Consider the following 14674-nt stretch of genomic DNA (forward strand, 5'->3'; position numbering starts at 1 on the left):
ACACAGAAAGCTACCATAGCACAAAAGAAATGCTTATTTTCCAGTGATCTATGCCCATGGTTTTGCTTAAGCTTTTCTCGAGAATTTTTCTCTTGCCTACTTGCTTTGAATTTAGCTGGGATGAGAAAGACTATTCATAAAAGGGAAATCAGTTGCAGACACATCAACATGTATTAAACTCCATCCCTTTTCTAGGATATAAACTGTTGAAGTCAGGTATCTTCCCAAAAGGTAAAGGGCACATTATAGGTGTTTATTACTTACCATGGAAACAGAGCAGAAACTCGTCCTTTTGCCCACTGGTATTCACCTGAGCAATGGCAATTGGAAAACTGTAGCTCGAAGCAGCAAAAATAGCAGAGGCCAGACTCATGTCATTCTTATCTAGAAATTCTGCAGGGAGAAAAGAGGCAAACTTACAGCTCTCAATGATCAGGAATTATAGCCAGATTCATCAGGGCAATAAAGGCTAGGGGTAGAATTTTCCCCCTGTTAGGGGGTGCTGTGCAGACTTGGACCCGATCGGATCTGCGCCACCATTTTACACGCACGGGCCAATTAAGGCCCGTCCAGCATGACGTGCACCCAGAAGCGCTGTGCACTCCCTATGCAGGCGGTGTTAGGGGGAAATTAAAAATGCTAAAAGAGAAGACTAAGAATTTACTGAAGAACACTTAAAATCTCCAGGCAGACATGGCTGCTAAGCATATTAAGAGTCGACGATTACCAGATGAACATAGCACAGCCTTGAGAGTCAGACTAGAGACACAAGAAAGGACTTAAGTTAGATTAGGTGTACTCCCCTCTCACATATGAAAGGGGCAGATGGTTTTAGCTGAGATATGGGAAGACATACAATGGACAAAGAGGGGGCTTTGATGAAACACAAACAGTCTTGAGTTGTGAGAACCAAGGCCTTTGCATACGTGTTTTAATTTTGATTGGATAATATAATTATGTATACCTTTAGAATAATTGGTTAGCAAAATCACATGTTTATGTACTCAATAGGGTAGTGTTAACATGGGACCTGTGTGTCGGTTACCGATTGGATGTACTCAAATGTATTATGATAAGAAAAAGTACAAAAGTAATGAAACGTAATCAGTCTGGGAACTGGATCTTCATTCTTAGGAATGATTGTGGCTCCCTTGCATATGCTTGAATAAAACCGGTTAAAGGAAGCCTGAGTCGCTGTGGTCGCTGTGTGATCGGGGATTGTAACTTCTCTTCAACTGGCCTATGCGGTAGTTACTGGATTGGAGGGGTGCCTTCTTCAGGAGGGGAGGGGGGTATCCCTGAGCCAGGAGTGTGTGCTTTCACACAAGTGCACGAAAGAGCGCAGAAATCTCCCTGAGGTACAGAGGTGCCTCAGGGCGATTATTAAAATTTTACAAAATTAAGACTTAAGAAAAAAATATTTAAGACATGTCCCCTCATGAACTGGGTCATGTCAATGAACTTCAATGAAAGAATTTATTTAATTTGTAAACCCTTCATGAAACCTCATCCCGCCCGTGGATGAGGTTCCATGAAAAATGCGAAGGCCGCCTGGGCTCTTCACCGGCGCGCCAACCTTAAGGTTGGATGGGCAGCTTTTTCAATTGGTTTAATTAGTTAATTAATGGCCTTTGACAGTTTGGTGGGCGCACAGCCAAGTCAGCTGCGCGCCCACCGAACTGAAAATCTAAATGACACGCGGTGACGTCGGGATGCACACCCCGTCACCCCCGCCTCATTTTACGCCTCGGCGAGCAGGCCCTGCCCCCGCTCGCCGAGCCGAAGATTCAGCCCAAGGTTTTTTAGCAAACAGAAATTTATCAATGAAGGTAGAGCATCTGACTGCTTGCTATGATTAATCATTCCCCAGTATACATTTAAATGCTGTCCAACTCTGCCAGGGAGGTTTTTATAAAATAATTTCAAATATTTGAACATGGAGAATAATACAACACAGAGTCATACAGTTTATCAAATTGGTGTTTTTCACCTAGTCTAATCCCACTCTACTCACTCCTCATACCCTGCAATATTCTTCTTTTTCAAACAGCTGTTTAAATGCAATGAATCAGGCACATTAGAATAATAAAAGCTACTTTTAAGTAACATCTTAGACTTTGAGGCTCTGCAGTTGGCGCTGTGGATCAATATGATGGTTGATGCAGCGCCGAATCGTTTTGGCAAGGAAGGTTCCCCTGCCTGTTTTAGTTTCTTGATCTCGGCTGTGGGAGCCGTACATTTGACCTCAGCATTTCCAGGCAAAGAAAAGGAGGGAAATAAAGACTAGTTAGGACTCCTACTGATTGCAATGTTGGCTCGGGGATAGCTTTGACTATGATGCTCCACAATGCTAAATAATCTCCCAGTAGGCACTGCTTATGCTCACATATGACAAACAGCCACTTGGGAGTGAGTTATTGGAGGGTTGTTGGTGCTTGAGTGCTATACCCCAGAAACAAACAGTAGTTGCAGCAGGAGAGGCAGAAAAATAGATTTAGATAATATTTTCACCAATAATCTGTGTTCAAAGGGAAGGAGATCAATAATAGAAGAAAAGGAACTCTACCACATTCAGTGTTCATTGTCAACATCAAGCACTCCCAGGTCAGATGTTGTACAGGCAAAACTACTTTGCAGTTGTCAATGCTTCTGTTGTACAGATACAGTTCTTACCCTCCAGCGTATAGTGCTTCATCTCGATCTCATAGAACCTGTTGGTTCCAATGATGATGCTGTAACCAGTGAACTGGATACAGCTGCAGGGCTCAGATGTTTCAATCTCCTGCAGAGAACGAAAGGAGAAGAGGAGTCATAAGGACTCGAAAAGTTAACTCTGTTTCTCTCTCCACAGATGCTGCCTGGCCTGCTAAATTTTTCCAACATTCTCTGTTTTTATTTCAGGTTTCCAGCATCCGCAGTATTTTGTTTTTATAAAAGGAGAATGATACTTGGTGACTCGCTTCATTGTGATGAAAAGCCAAAAAAAATGTATTTTTTCTCATTTATCAAATGTACTGGTTCTCAAAGGTGTGGTACAGGGGCCAATTCTAATATTTTAACAATGTATGACAGGTTGATAACAGTCGGCACATGGAGAATAACAAAGAATAGCATGCAGTAGCAGTGTGTAATCTTTGGAGCAGTTTCATTCTGTGCCTTAACGGGTTCTTTTATGCACTGCATGAACACACTCACTTTGCGGATGGCGAAGTTGTCAAGCCCGTCATTATAACGCAGGATGCACACTTTGTTTGGCATTGCTGCACAGATACACGGTCCAGCCTCAATCTGCAAAAAGCACACAATTTCTACTGTGTCAAGATAACATGATGTGGCTAAGATAAAAGCAAAAAGACAAGTGGCACTTGTCGAGCTGAAGAAAAGTGACTTAATCGCTAAAATGCACATCTAATTCCCCAGCAATACCCTTGTCACAATCACATGGATGTCATTTGTGACTTTGGTAAGTGCCATTTCAGTACTATGGCAAGGGTGGAAACTTGATTGGAGAAGTCCAAACCAGAAGCTGATGGGATGTTCACTACACAGAATTCTTTAGAAAGTTTAAACCAGCTTGGAAGACCTAGATAAATGCATTGAGAAAAAAAGCCTCAATTTCTGAAAGTTGTGCCAGGACTAACTCCAGTATTTAAGTGGAGTGGTAACATCTCATCACATATGGAAATCTGACTGCACTGATGTTCAGTTTCCCAAAGGAGCAATCATAAGGCAAGCTGGAGGTGCCAAACAATTTGGTCTTCTCTACAATCAAGGTGTAACCTGAGCAGAGCAGATTCAGAGTTAAATTAAGTAAAGACAAACAGGATAGTGTTGGAATTTTTTTGGTTAATAGTCTCAGTTCATATTTTAATCATCAACCTGGGTATTCTGACATTAATGGAAATAACAGATAACAAGGGAGCCTGCTAGTACAGTTCAGCTCAGCTCTGGGACATGGGTTCAAATATAGTACAGTCTGATAAAATTATAGTATATGTTTCCCACCACCACCCAACACATCTTTCTTTCTTAGAAAAGGTCTTTGGGAAATGAAGCTGTGATAGTCTCAACCCAATCCTTATAACATAAAATTGGCAGACATTGAGCCAGGCAATTAGAGGGAAGCAAGAAGGGTAAGGGAGTGAGAGAGAAAAACCCAGCAAGGCTGGAAATCCAGGGGTCCTCTCAGATTTAATGGTAAGATCTCACTATAATCTTTTTCCCATTTGGTCAGCCAAACTGACAGGCAGCTACCTGTTGAGCAGGAAAACCAGTTGCAAGAGGCCATTACCAGGGATTCCTGCAGACAGTATCAGGTAACTGGGGCTTGATGGGGAGAGATTACCAACCGTGGCAAGGATGAGAATGTTGTTGTGATTAGCAGAGGGAAGGCTGAAGGCTTCCTTGAGATGCTGGCAGAAACACTATTGTTATCCTTGCCCACAAGGAGTTCTGTAAAAGCCACAAATTTATTTGAGCCGGCAGCTCCTGCCTCCCTTTAACTTCTGGGTTTTTCCAAACACTGAGAAAACCACATGGCAACTGTTAAATTTAAATCAGATTCCCAATTGCACTGAGAGCGCCTAGTTTAAATATGGTAATAAAGTGTCCTGCCCCAGTACTCATTGTTCTAAATGTTGCATTGGCCACATATGCAGAATGGGGCTGCGTTCCCATTTTAATTTTTTAAAGTTCCCTCCCTTGTCTGGTGGTGGAGTTTAATGTAGAGGCGATTCAGTCTGAGAGATGCCTCAGGATTGGCTGGTGTAAGAGAATTTGACTTGGTAGTTTGGGCTTGTGAGGTTTGAGCTAAGCCATGTTGCTGAGAGAGTATATAAGGAGGATCCTTTGCACTTGTCAATAATGTAGTCCAGATCCTTACTAAGGCTGAAACAATTCCTTTCCTAAAAAAAAAATTCTTTCCCACAATGAATATTTAACACACACATTTTAAATATTCAGGTAAATGCCTTATTGCCATACAGAAAACAGCTGAGGCGCACATCCTTATTTTGGCAGTCGGTTAAATCTTGCAACCACCCATGTATTGACTCATACATTATGACTGAAAACCCTGACTGGGATAACTGAATCTCAAGCATAACTGTACAACACTATATCAAGGTTAAAACAGATATTTAGAAATAAAACTGATTAAGAGTTGCAATGATGCTCACTTTCCCTGCTGCAAACAAGTGGCATCCTTTCAAGCTGTCAAAGACTGTAGGTACCAGCTCTGGCTGGCCTGGCAGGTGGGACTGAGCTAATGACTGTTTCACCTTCTTAACTTCCACCAGACACAGGGTCCGCTCCTCTCCTGTCAAACAGACAATTGAAATAAGCTGTTAGAATGTCTCTGTTGCAAGTGAGGTACATAATGAGGGATTTCACAAAAACAATACAATGCAAGTCTAGTCAATAAAATTAAAAACATCTCAAAAGACAAAACTTATTCAGTATAACTAGGGTTTTTAGTCATTTGGCACAATAGCTAATTTCTGAAGTTATTCCTGAGCTGTTTTATTGCTAGTTAACATATTGAAACAAATTCACAATAACCTGCAATCATGACGAGTCGGTCAAGCTCCTTTAGGACGTGAAGCTGGAACACTGACCCCACACCAGGGATGTGAACCAGTGAGTTCTTCACAACATTTAATGAATATAGACCTTCCTCTGTCCCAACCAGCACAATCTGTAGATACACAAAATCATCTCCTCTCAGATAAAGATATTGTAAATATATGCTCCAGTAACTTATTGTAATTAGGTACCAATTATAGTTATATATTTGATAAGAATGTATCCCAAACCTAATCTGCTTTCTTCCACTCCCAACAGAAATTTATGCTCATAGTCGCAACCAACAGATATACAATAATAATTTGATTTTATATAGCATTTTATATTATTAATGTAATAATATACCTCAAAGTGCTTACAAACAAAATGTGACACAGGGCCAGGTAAGGAGATATTAGGCCAAATGACCAAAAGCTTGGTATGGCTGGCACTGGTGGAGCGCTTAAAATGGGGGATGCTCAAGAGGCCAGAATGAGCTCAGAAAAGAAAAACTTGCAGTTATATAGCTTCTTTCACAAACGCAGGACATCTCAAAGTGCTTTACAGTCAATATCGTACTTTTTCTGAAGTGTAATCACTGTTGTAATATAGGAAATGTGGCAGTTGATTTGCACACAGCCAGCTCCCACAAACGACAAAGTGATAATGACCAGGCAATCTGTTTTATAATGTTAACTGAGGGACAAATATTGGCAGGACACTGGGGATAACTTCACTACTATTTCTTCAATACAATGCCATGTGATCTTCTACGTCCACTGAGAGGTGTATGGGATCTTGGTTTAATGTCTCATCTGGAACACAGCAACTCTGACAGTACAGCATTGCACTCAGTATCAACTTTAATTTTTCTGCTTAAATCTTGAAGTGGGATTTGAACCCATAGGCCAGAATTTTTAGCCTGTCGGGCGGGCACATGCCCAACCTGAATGAGTTTAAAATGATGCGCAACGACATCATGTGGACTCCCGCACGTGCCCTCCGACAATTAACAGGCCTATTAAGGCCATTAAAGTCCCAATTGAATTAAATTTTTCGCTGCCTGTCCAACCTTACGGCAGCCTTTGCACTTTTTAGGAAACCTCATCCATGGGCGGGATGAGGTTTCCAACATCTATTAAAAATTAAATAAAAATTTAAACATTTCATCAATAACATGTCCCTGCTCATGTGCTCATGACAGAGTCACATGAGGGGACATGTTTTTTTTAACAATTTAAGATTGTTTATTTTTAATTCTTAAACTCCTCATCTCCCTGAGGCAGCTCTGTGCCCCGATCGCAGGCGGCTGTTGGCTTCCTGACCGCTCCCACCCGCCCCCGCTGAGCCCACCCAACGAGGGCAAAATCCTGGCCATAATCTTCCGGCTCTGAGGAGGGAGTGCTACCAACTGAGCCATGACTGATCTGGATTACAGAGAGCTCAATGGGGAGGGGATTGCAGAGATATGGAGGGGTGAGGCTATGGAGGGATTAGAAAAAAAGGACAAGAATTTTAAATTAAGGCATTGCTTAATCTGGAGCCAACATAGGTCAGCATGCACAGGGGAGAGGGGTAAGTAGGGCACGATGAGAGTTAGGACACAGACTGCAGAGCTTTCAATGACCTCAAGGAGGCCAGCCATTTGTGGTCTGGAATCTGGAGGTAACAAAGTAATAGTGCCAGCTGTGGCTTAGTTGGCAGTACTTTTGCCTCTGAGTCACAAAGTCTCAGGTTCAAGTCCCACTCCAGGGCTTGAGCACAAAAATCAAACCTGACACTCCAGTGCAGTAGTGAAGGAGTGATGTACTGCTGGAGGTGCCATCTTTCGGATGAGATGTTAAACTGAGGTCCCATCTGCCTGCTTGGGTGATGTAAAATAGCTCATGGTACTATTTCGAAGAAGAGCAGGGGAGTTACCCTCGGTGCCCTGGTCCATCTTTATCACAAAAAAAAGTAGAAGATTATGTGACCATTAGCACATTGCTGTGCAACTTGGCTACTGCATTTTCTATATTACAGTAGTGTCTATACTTCAAAAGCACTTCATTGGCCTTGAGATATCCGGTGGTTGTAAAGAGTGCAATATAAATGCACGTATTTCTTTTTCTTTCTTTTAAAGCATGGATGAGGGTTTCAGCAGCAAGTAAGGTGAGGCAAATCAGTGATGTTGAGGTAGAAAAAGGCAAACTTAGTGATGCTGCAGATATGTGATAGGAAGCTCACCTGGGGTCAAATATAACAGATAGGTTGTGAACAGTTGATTCAGCCTCAGATAGTTGCCAAGGAGCAGAGTTTATGACAGGCAATGAAGTCAATGACTTTTGTCTTCCCAATATTTAGTTGGAGGAAATTTCTGTTTTTCTGACACTGGATGCTGAACAAGCAGTCTGACAGTTAGAAACAATGGAGACTTCAGGAGAGGAGGTGAGAGATAGCTGGCTGTTGTCAGCATACATGTGAAAACTGATAATCTGTTGTTGATAAGATGCCGTTGTCAAGGGGTGCCATGAAAATAAAATGAAAAATTGAAAGGAGTCAAGGATAGATCCTTGGATGTCACTGGAGGCAACTGCAGGATCAGGAAAGTCAATGTGGGTGATTCTCTGGTTCTGACTGGAAAGATAAGAATGGAACCTGGCAAGCACAATCTCACCAAGGAGCAGGCAGTGGAGAGATGTTAGATCTGAATTCTGGGATCAGCTATGTGTAAGGCTGTAGATAGGTCACAAAGGATGAGGAGAGATAGTTTACCATTGTCACGGTCACATAAGGTGTCATTTGTGACTTCTGCCGTTTTGGTATTATAGGAACCTGATTTGAAGGATTCAAACCTGAAGTTTTGAGAAAGATGGAGACTGATTTGGGAGACACCAACACATTCAATGACTCTGGAGAGAAAAGGAAGATTGGAGAAGGGGCAGTAGTTTGTAAGGACAGGAGGGGCAAACTTTTTTTTGAGGAAAGGGATGATGACGACAGACTTGAAGCAAAGAGGAATAGTACCCGAGGAGAGAGAGCCATTCATAACGATCTATTATGGCAGCCACTGTCTTGTTGCATTCTTCGCCTCCATTGCCTCTATAATCATAGTGCCAAGCCTGCTTCTTCCCCACCTCATCGCAAAATAAAATCATCCTAGGATATTTATCAAACCAGATTTTTGTGGAGGAGAGACATCTCAGGTTTCTGTTTAACACCATCTTCTGATATAAAAGTCCTGCCTGTATTTCCAACCACCTCCTTGTCCAGACATAGAAAGCGGACCATGTAACCACCACAGGAAGAGTCTATTTAAACTACTTCCCGACATACCTGCTCAGTGAGTGGCAGAGTGCAGTTTATATCCAAACGGTCATCTCCCTCCAATTTCAGCAATGAATTTCCCAGTAACTTCTGCAGGAATTAAAAGTAACGTGAGTGTGGGCAAACAAACACACATACTTATGTCCCCATATTTACAGAATTTGTGCAATTCATTGGGGAAAAATACTGGATTGTAAGATACAATGAGAGAGGGAGGGGGGAGAGGAACAAAGAATATAAGACACAGAAGTCACAGGCTATTCTTAAGCACATAAACATCATACAGATCTACAAACACAATTTATAATTAGAGGCAAGGATTGTCTTCTTCCCAAATCAATCACTCTTGCATTTAGACACTCAGACAGTTCAGATACAAGGAAATGGGGCAGAGCAACAACAAGAGAATCCAGAGGATGGAGGTTATTTTGCATTAGATGGCATCAAGCAATGTTAGCACTGCCTTCAGAAACAAGTATTACAACAAATGTAAAAGCACCAGATTAGAAACTCTGAAGCTCTTTCAAAGAGGCAATGAACAAAGTAACATTCTTCTACGTTGTAAAATTCCCTGATTTTAATGGGATTCAACCGTTAATGCTGAACTACTTCAAAAAAAGTATAAAGCATATCAGCTTACTTCTGACTGTAAAGTTTAAGTGATTCAATGTGGCAATGAGTACTTGTAAGCTTATAGCCTAAAACAACATCATCTCTGTGGGGAGATAGGAAACTGAATTTCAGGTCACTACAAAATAGAAGGATGAATTGGAGCATGGGTCTGCGTTTCACCCTCCACCAGCAGAGACAGAGACACTCCCCGTCCTTCGCCATGAGCCCAGGATTCCTTTTGGTTCTGGCTGGACAACCTTATGCTTTCTGCTGGGTCTCATGGTTTGCAGTTTTACCACTGCTTCTTTGGATATGGGTTACCTAAACATTCCATAAACAAATGTGAATGGAACAAATTTATGCATGCAAAACTGACCGATTTCTCCCACTGCCTTATCTCCTCTAAAGCACGGTTCATAGAAAGTAAAAGTTCACAGAATTACAGAAATTTTACAGTGGAGGCCATTTGGCCCATTGTGTCTGCACCAGCTCTCTGAGCTTTTAACTTAATGCCAATCTCCTGCGTTTTCAACTGTAACCTTGCACGTTATTTCTATTTAAATAATCATCCAACGCCCTCTTGAATGCCTCAGTTGAACCTGCCTCCCCCACACTTCCAGGCAGTGCATTCCAAACGCTAACTACTCACTGTGTGAAAAAGTTTTTTCTCACCTCACATTTGCTTCTTTTGCAAAACACTTTAAAACTGTGCCCTCTGGTTCTCGGTCCATTTATGTGCGGGAACAGTTTCTCCCTATCTACTCTGTCCTGACCCCTCATGATTTTGATTTGGAAAGACTATTTTGATAGCCTCCTTACTTCAGAAGAACCATGCGTGGATAGCCAGATGTGTACACTGCATGGTTTCCTGGAAAGCTGAATACCTTCCTTCAGGTGTGTAAAGCATGTATGTGGTTGAGTACAGCCTGAAGAGTTTCACATATACTACGTTCTCACAATTTTGTGTGGGTACACAGTCTGTGTGTTTCCTTGAAAGCAACAATAATTAGTGATAAACAAGTCATACAAGAGGCAGTTTCAACAAGAGATGAATTTCAGAAATGCCTGCAAAGTAGGAAGCTTAGGATTTGCAACAGTGAATTAACACTGACTTGGTTAATGAGCCTCAAAAATATGAGTCCGAACTGTGCAATAGGCTCTGCAGCAGCAAGCAGGACAGGCACAATCAACTGTGCAAACATTTTACCTTCACCAACTGGGCAAGATCTTCTTCTCTCTGGGCCATTTCAGCCTATTATATAGCGACACAGGGGTCATTCCAGAGTTACAAAACATGCTTAGTTAGGTACATGAACAACCAATGGCAAACAAGTCAAATCACTGGATCATAATAAACATAAAAGCAAAGCCAACTTGTAATGAATTAAACATGAACAAATACTATCTATCTACTGAATACTTACAGCAGCTGTCTCCGCTTTTTCACACGACCTTCTTCCACAGGCCACAACAGATTCTAACACATTGACCCAACGTTGTTTATCTGGGAAGCTTGGAGCTAGCATGTAGAGTGTCTGACCAGGCCAGCAGGTTGTGTGTGGCTGAGACTCCAACTTCAGTATATAAGGCACATCTACAATAGGAGAAAGCTGAACATATGAGAGAAAGAACTGTAGAAAACAACAGTATCAAAGTTAAATACTTTAGAATACAACTGAGCCATTACTGGGAAAATTCATGAGAACACTTTCATTTTTGGGACACTGTCATTTTAAAGCATTTATGGGACGTGGCATCATATACTTAGCACCAACTTTGAGTTGCCCTTTTAGACCATTCACCTAAGGAGGTAGATGAGTTACATTTCCTATCTTGCAGAGTGACCTTCATCTTTAAAGTGGAAATATCCTCCACATATCACTTGGAACAAGCAACTGGGAAGCGTTGCAAGGCTGATACCCTTTCAAGATATTTTTGATACCATTTCATGGCATTGCATGTTATTATTTTCTCTCTTGGTCATCAGTTGATTTAACAGACGAGTACTGGCAGCTAAATTATACAAATTAATTTTGAAGAGGAAGAGAGGGGGCAGTTGAGTGTGCATTATATGCAGGCAGCGCTTCTATTTGAAGAACAACGGTGACTCTACAAACCAAGTAATTAAAGAAAGAATTACATTTATATAGTGCCTTTCATGACCACAGAACCTCCCCAAAGTGCTCTACAACAGTGACTACACTTCCAACGTAATTCATTAGTTGAAATGTCAGAAACCTTGCAGCTAATTTGCGTATGGCAAGCTCCCACAAACAGCCATATAATAATGGCCAGATAATTTGTTTTTGTAATGTTGATTGAAGGACATGAGTGATAACACCACTACACTTCTTCGAAATAGTATCATGGGGTCTTTTATTTCCACTTGAATGGGCAGCTGCAAGAGTCTGTCTTGATTTTTGTGCTCAAGTCCTGGAGGGGACTTGAAACCACAACCTTCAGACTCAGAGTACTGCCAGCTGAGTCACAGCTGACACGCATGCTTTTCCATCAGCATTTTCTATGAACCAATTCAGAGGAGGTTGTATCTCTGAAGTTCGATATAACCTGTATTCAAAACAGATCTACAAAACCTTTGAACAAAACAAAACATCAATTCAAATAATATTTGGTAAATGTAAGAAGATTGTTCCAAGTACAGGCTTTATTGATGCTCTATAAATTCACCTGAGTGTTCCCCAAGCCTGTTGATTAAACAAATGAATTGCAATATTTCCAGATAATTTTCTTCTCATTAGACAGTAATGGTACAGGATATTACCTAATAACTCTGAAAACTCTATTTAGAAATTAGAGCATCAGCTTAGGTATTTCATTGCATAAATCATTTCTTTTTTTCAGAAAGCAACTTAATTTTGCCAATATTAAAATCTTGATTCGTACACACAGAGAAACCTACATCTTCTTCATAGCTTAGGCACAATGGGCAGTGTTTAGTCAGCATGTCCAGGGTCCCAACGATGGGCCCGAAAGTCAGTGGCAACCTGCCAAGGCAGTTTATGAGTCCTTCGGCCACACCTTCTGGTTGTCCAGCATCTATTTAGTTGCCATTGGGGCTCCCATCCCTTTAATGGAGCAGAGCCTGCCCCCAAGAGCTGCCCGCCAGAGGACCAGCAGCCCAGCAGTGCCACTGGGAGCAGTGGCCACAGCAAGACTGTCCTCACAACTGGCAAGTGGGTCTGCGGTCACTGGACTCAGTCAGGCATGCCCCTGGTGGGGTGGGGGTGGGGGGTTGCCACGGGGAAGGGGGCCACAGAGTGCCCGATTAGGAGGGCGCCCTCACCCTGAGCCTGCTGAGAGGTTGCCAGATGGACTCCTCTTGCAACAGAGGGCCCACATGCCACTGGTAAAATGTCAGTGCCAGCAGGGCCCTTACTTGGCCACTTATGTGGCTTCAACTGGCCTCTGAGCAGGAGGCCCATCCTCCACTTTCCCCACCACTGGTAAAATGCCACAGTTACAGGAAGGCAAAGGACACGCCACCCCAGCTTTTTCCAACCATTTTATGGGCCCTCTGGGGATGTGCTGGGAGCACACCAGACAGGAAGTGCATAGGACACTATCTTGGTAAAGGGCTTTGCATGTGTGCACCTAATCACTGCCAGTAGCATGCAGAGCAGGCAGACCATGACACCAATCAGTGACCAAGCCGGTATGCTGCCAGCGCTGACATTTTCCAACTGCTTACTCTAGCCAACCTCCTCTCTCAATCTCCCACAGCTGAACACAATGTTAAATGGAATGAAGGACCCCCCACTAGCACTATTAAAGGGATCATGAATTATTTGCAGATTTGAATTCTGGATCATTTCTTCTGGCTGCTAGTGCAATTGCATTCGGTTTTGGAGCTTACCTGTACGTGGCTAAAATTTGAATAGTCTACAAGGTGTGTTCTGGATGGTGCTGAAATACTTTGCTGCTCATGTAAAATTTTGTGCTGAAACAAGTTGCTTCCAGATGTGATTGGCCTGGTAGGGTTTCCTCTGGGAATTGAGGATGATTGGGGTTTGAAAAGAGGTCTTGCAGAACAGGACAAGCTGCTAGAAGAGGGGGGATGGGGAGAAGGGCCCTCAGCAGGAGGCCATATGTGCTAAGGGTCTTTAGGGAGCAACCTTCTTAACTCAACTTCAGCGAGGATCAATGCATGAGACATCTCCACTACACAACTGCAACCTCAAAGCAGAGCAATGGCTACATTGCCTGTGGCTGTCCAAGTGATCTTGGCTCTTAATATTTGTCGAACTGATTTCTTTAAGGCTGCTACTGAAGAATTGTATGTAAGTCATGGAGGCTGTTTTATATATCATTATGCCAGGCACAAGCAGGCTGTCAAGCACAAAGGTGTGTGTGGATTGTACCAGCCCCATGATGTAGGGTATCATTGATTGCATATATATTGATTGCCCTGGGTAAATCTCATCTAAACACTATCATTTTTATGAACTGAAAAGGATTCCACTCCCTCGATGTGTAGCTGGTCTGTGAGCAAAGGCAAATCAATGCTTGTTATCCTGGCAGCAGTTATAATTCCTTTATTCTGCAACAGTCTTCTGTGCTACCTGTATTTGACCCACTATGACAATTCAAAGCCTAGGTATTGGGTAATAAGGTTTATCCACTCATGACATGATTCATGACTCCAGTTTAGAATCTATGCACACATACATGCACAGCAGGCCTACAATGAGGGAGTTGTTGCCATAAGGAACATTACAGGCTACACCATCAAGCAATATTATCACTGCAAGGACCGCTCTTGATGAGCCCTTTCCACCATCTATCAGTTGAGAAGCTGAGGAGCAACAGTATAAGGAAGAGGAATTGTCACACAAAGTGAAAGAAGAAGAAAAGGAAAGATGGCTACAATATAGACCCACCCCTTTCTGCTTCAGCTCTATGAGATCAAATAACTCATGAGCAATACCAGTAACCTCAACATTTACCAACTATTGCACACTCCTTTCCTTTTCTCAATTCAGGGAGAAAGTGGGAGCAGGCTATTGAGTTGGACTTTCAGCCATGATCATAATGAAAGGCGGAGCAGGCTCGAAGGGCCAAATGGCCTACTCCTGCTCCTAGTTTCTATGTTTCAATCATTAACCATCACATCATCCTCTACTAGGAAATGTCCCATTCCAATTTTATAAATTCAATCTTACATAATGCATACAAA

General features: G+C 42.3%; 1 protein-coding gene across 1 annotated transcript in view; it reads right to left on the minus strand.

The window, feature by feature from the left end:
• cita (citron rho-interacting serine/threonine kinase a) overlaps nucleotides 1–14674 on the minus strand; it is a 225547-nt gene that overhangs the window by 34044 nt on the left and 176829 nt on the right. The window contains exons 37-43 of the mRNA XM_041203457.1: nucleotides 10905–11074; nucleotides 8878–8958; nucleotides 5560–5695; nucleotides 5178–5317; nucleotides 3196–3288; nucleotides 2674–2782; nucleotides 265–393 (exon numbers count right to left, since the gene is read on the minus strand). Coding sequence (XP_041059391.1) covers nucleotides 265–393; nucleotides 2674–2782; nucleotides 3196–3288; nucleotides 5178–5317; nucleotides 5560–5695; nucleotides 8878–8958; nucleotides 10905–11074 — 858 coding nt within the window. The remainder of the gene's footprint in view (nucleotides 1–264; nucleotides 394–2673; nucleotides 2783–3195; nucleotides 3289–5177; nucleotides 5318–5559; nucleotides 5696–8877; nucleotides 8959–10904; nucleotides 11075–14674) is intronic.

Source organism: Carcharodon carcharias, chromosome 13 (genome assembly GCF_017639515.1).
Source record: "Carcharodon carcharias isolate sCarCar2 chromosome 13, sCarCar2.pri, whole genome shotgun sequence".
In the NCBI taxonomy this organism is placed as follows: Eukaryota; Metazoa; Chordata; class Chondrichthyes; order Lamniformes; family Lamnidae; genus Carcharodon; species Carcharodon carcharias.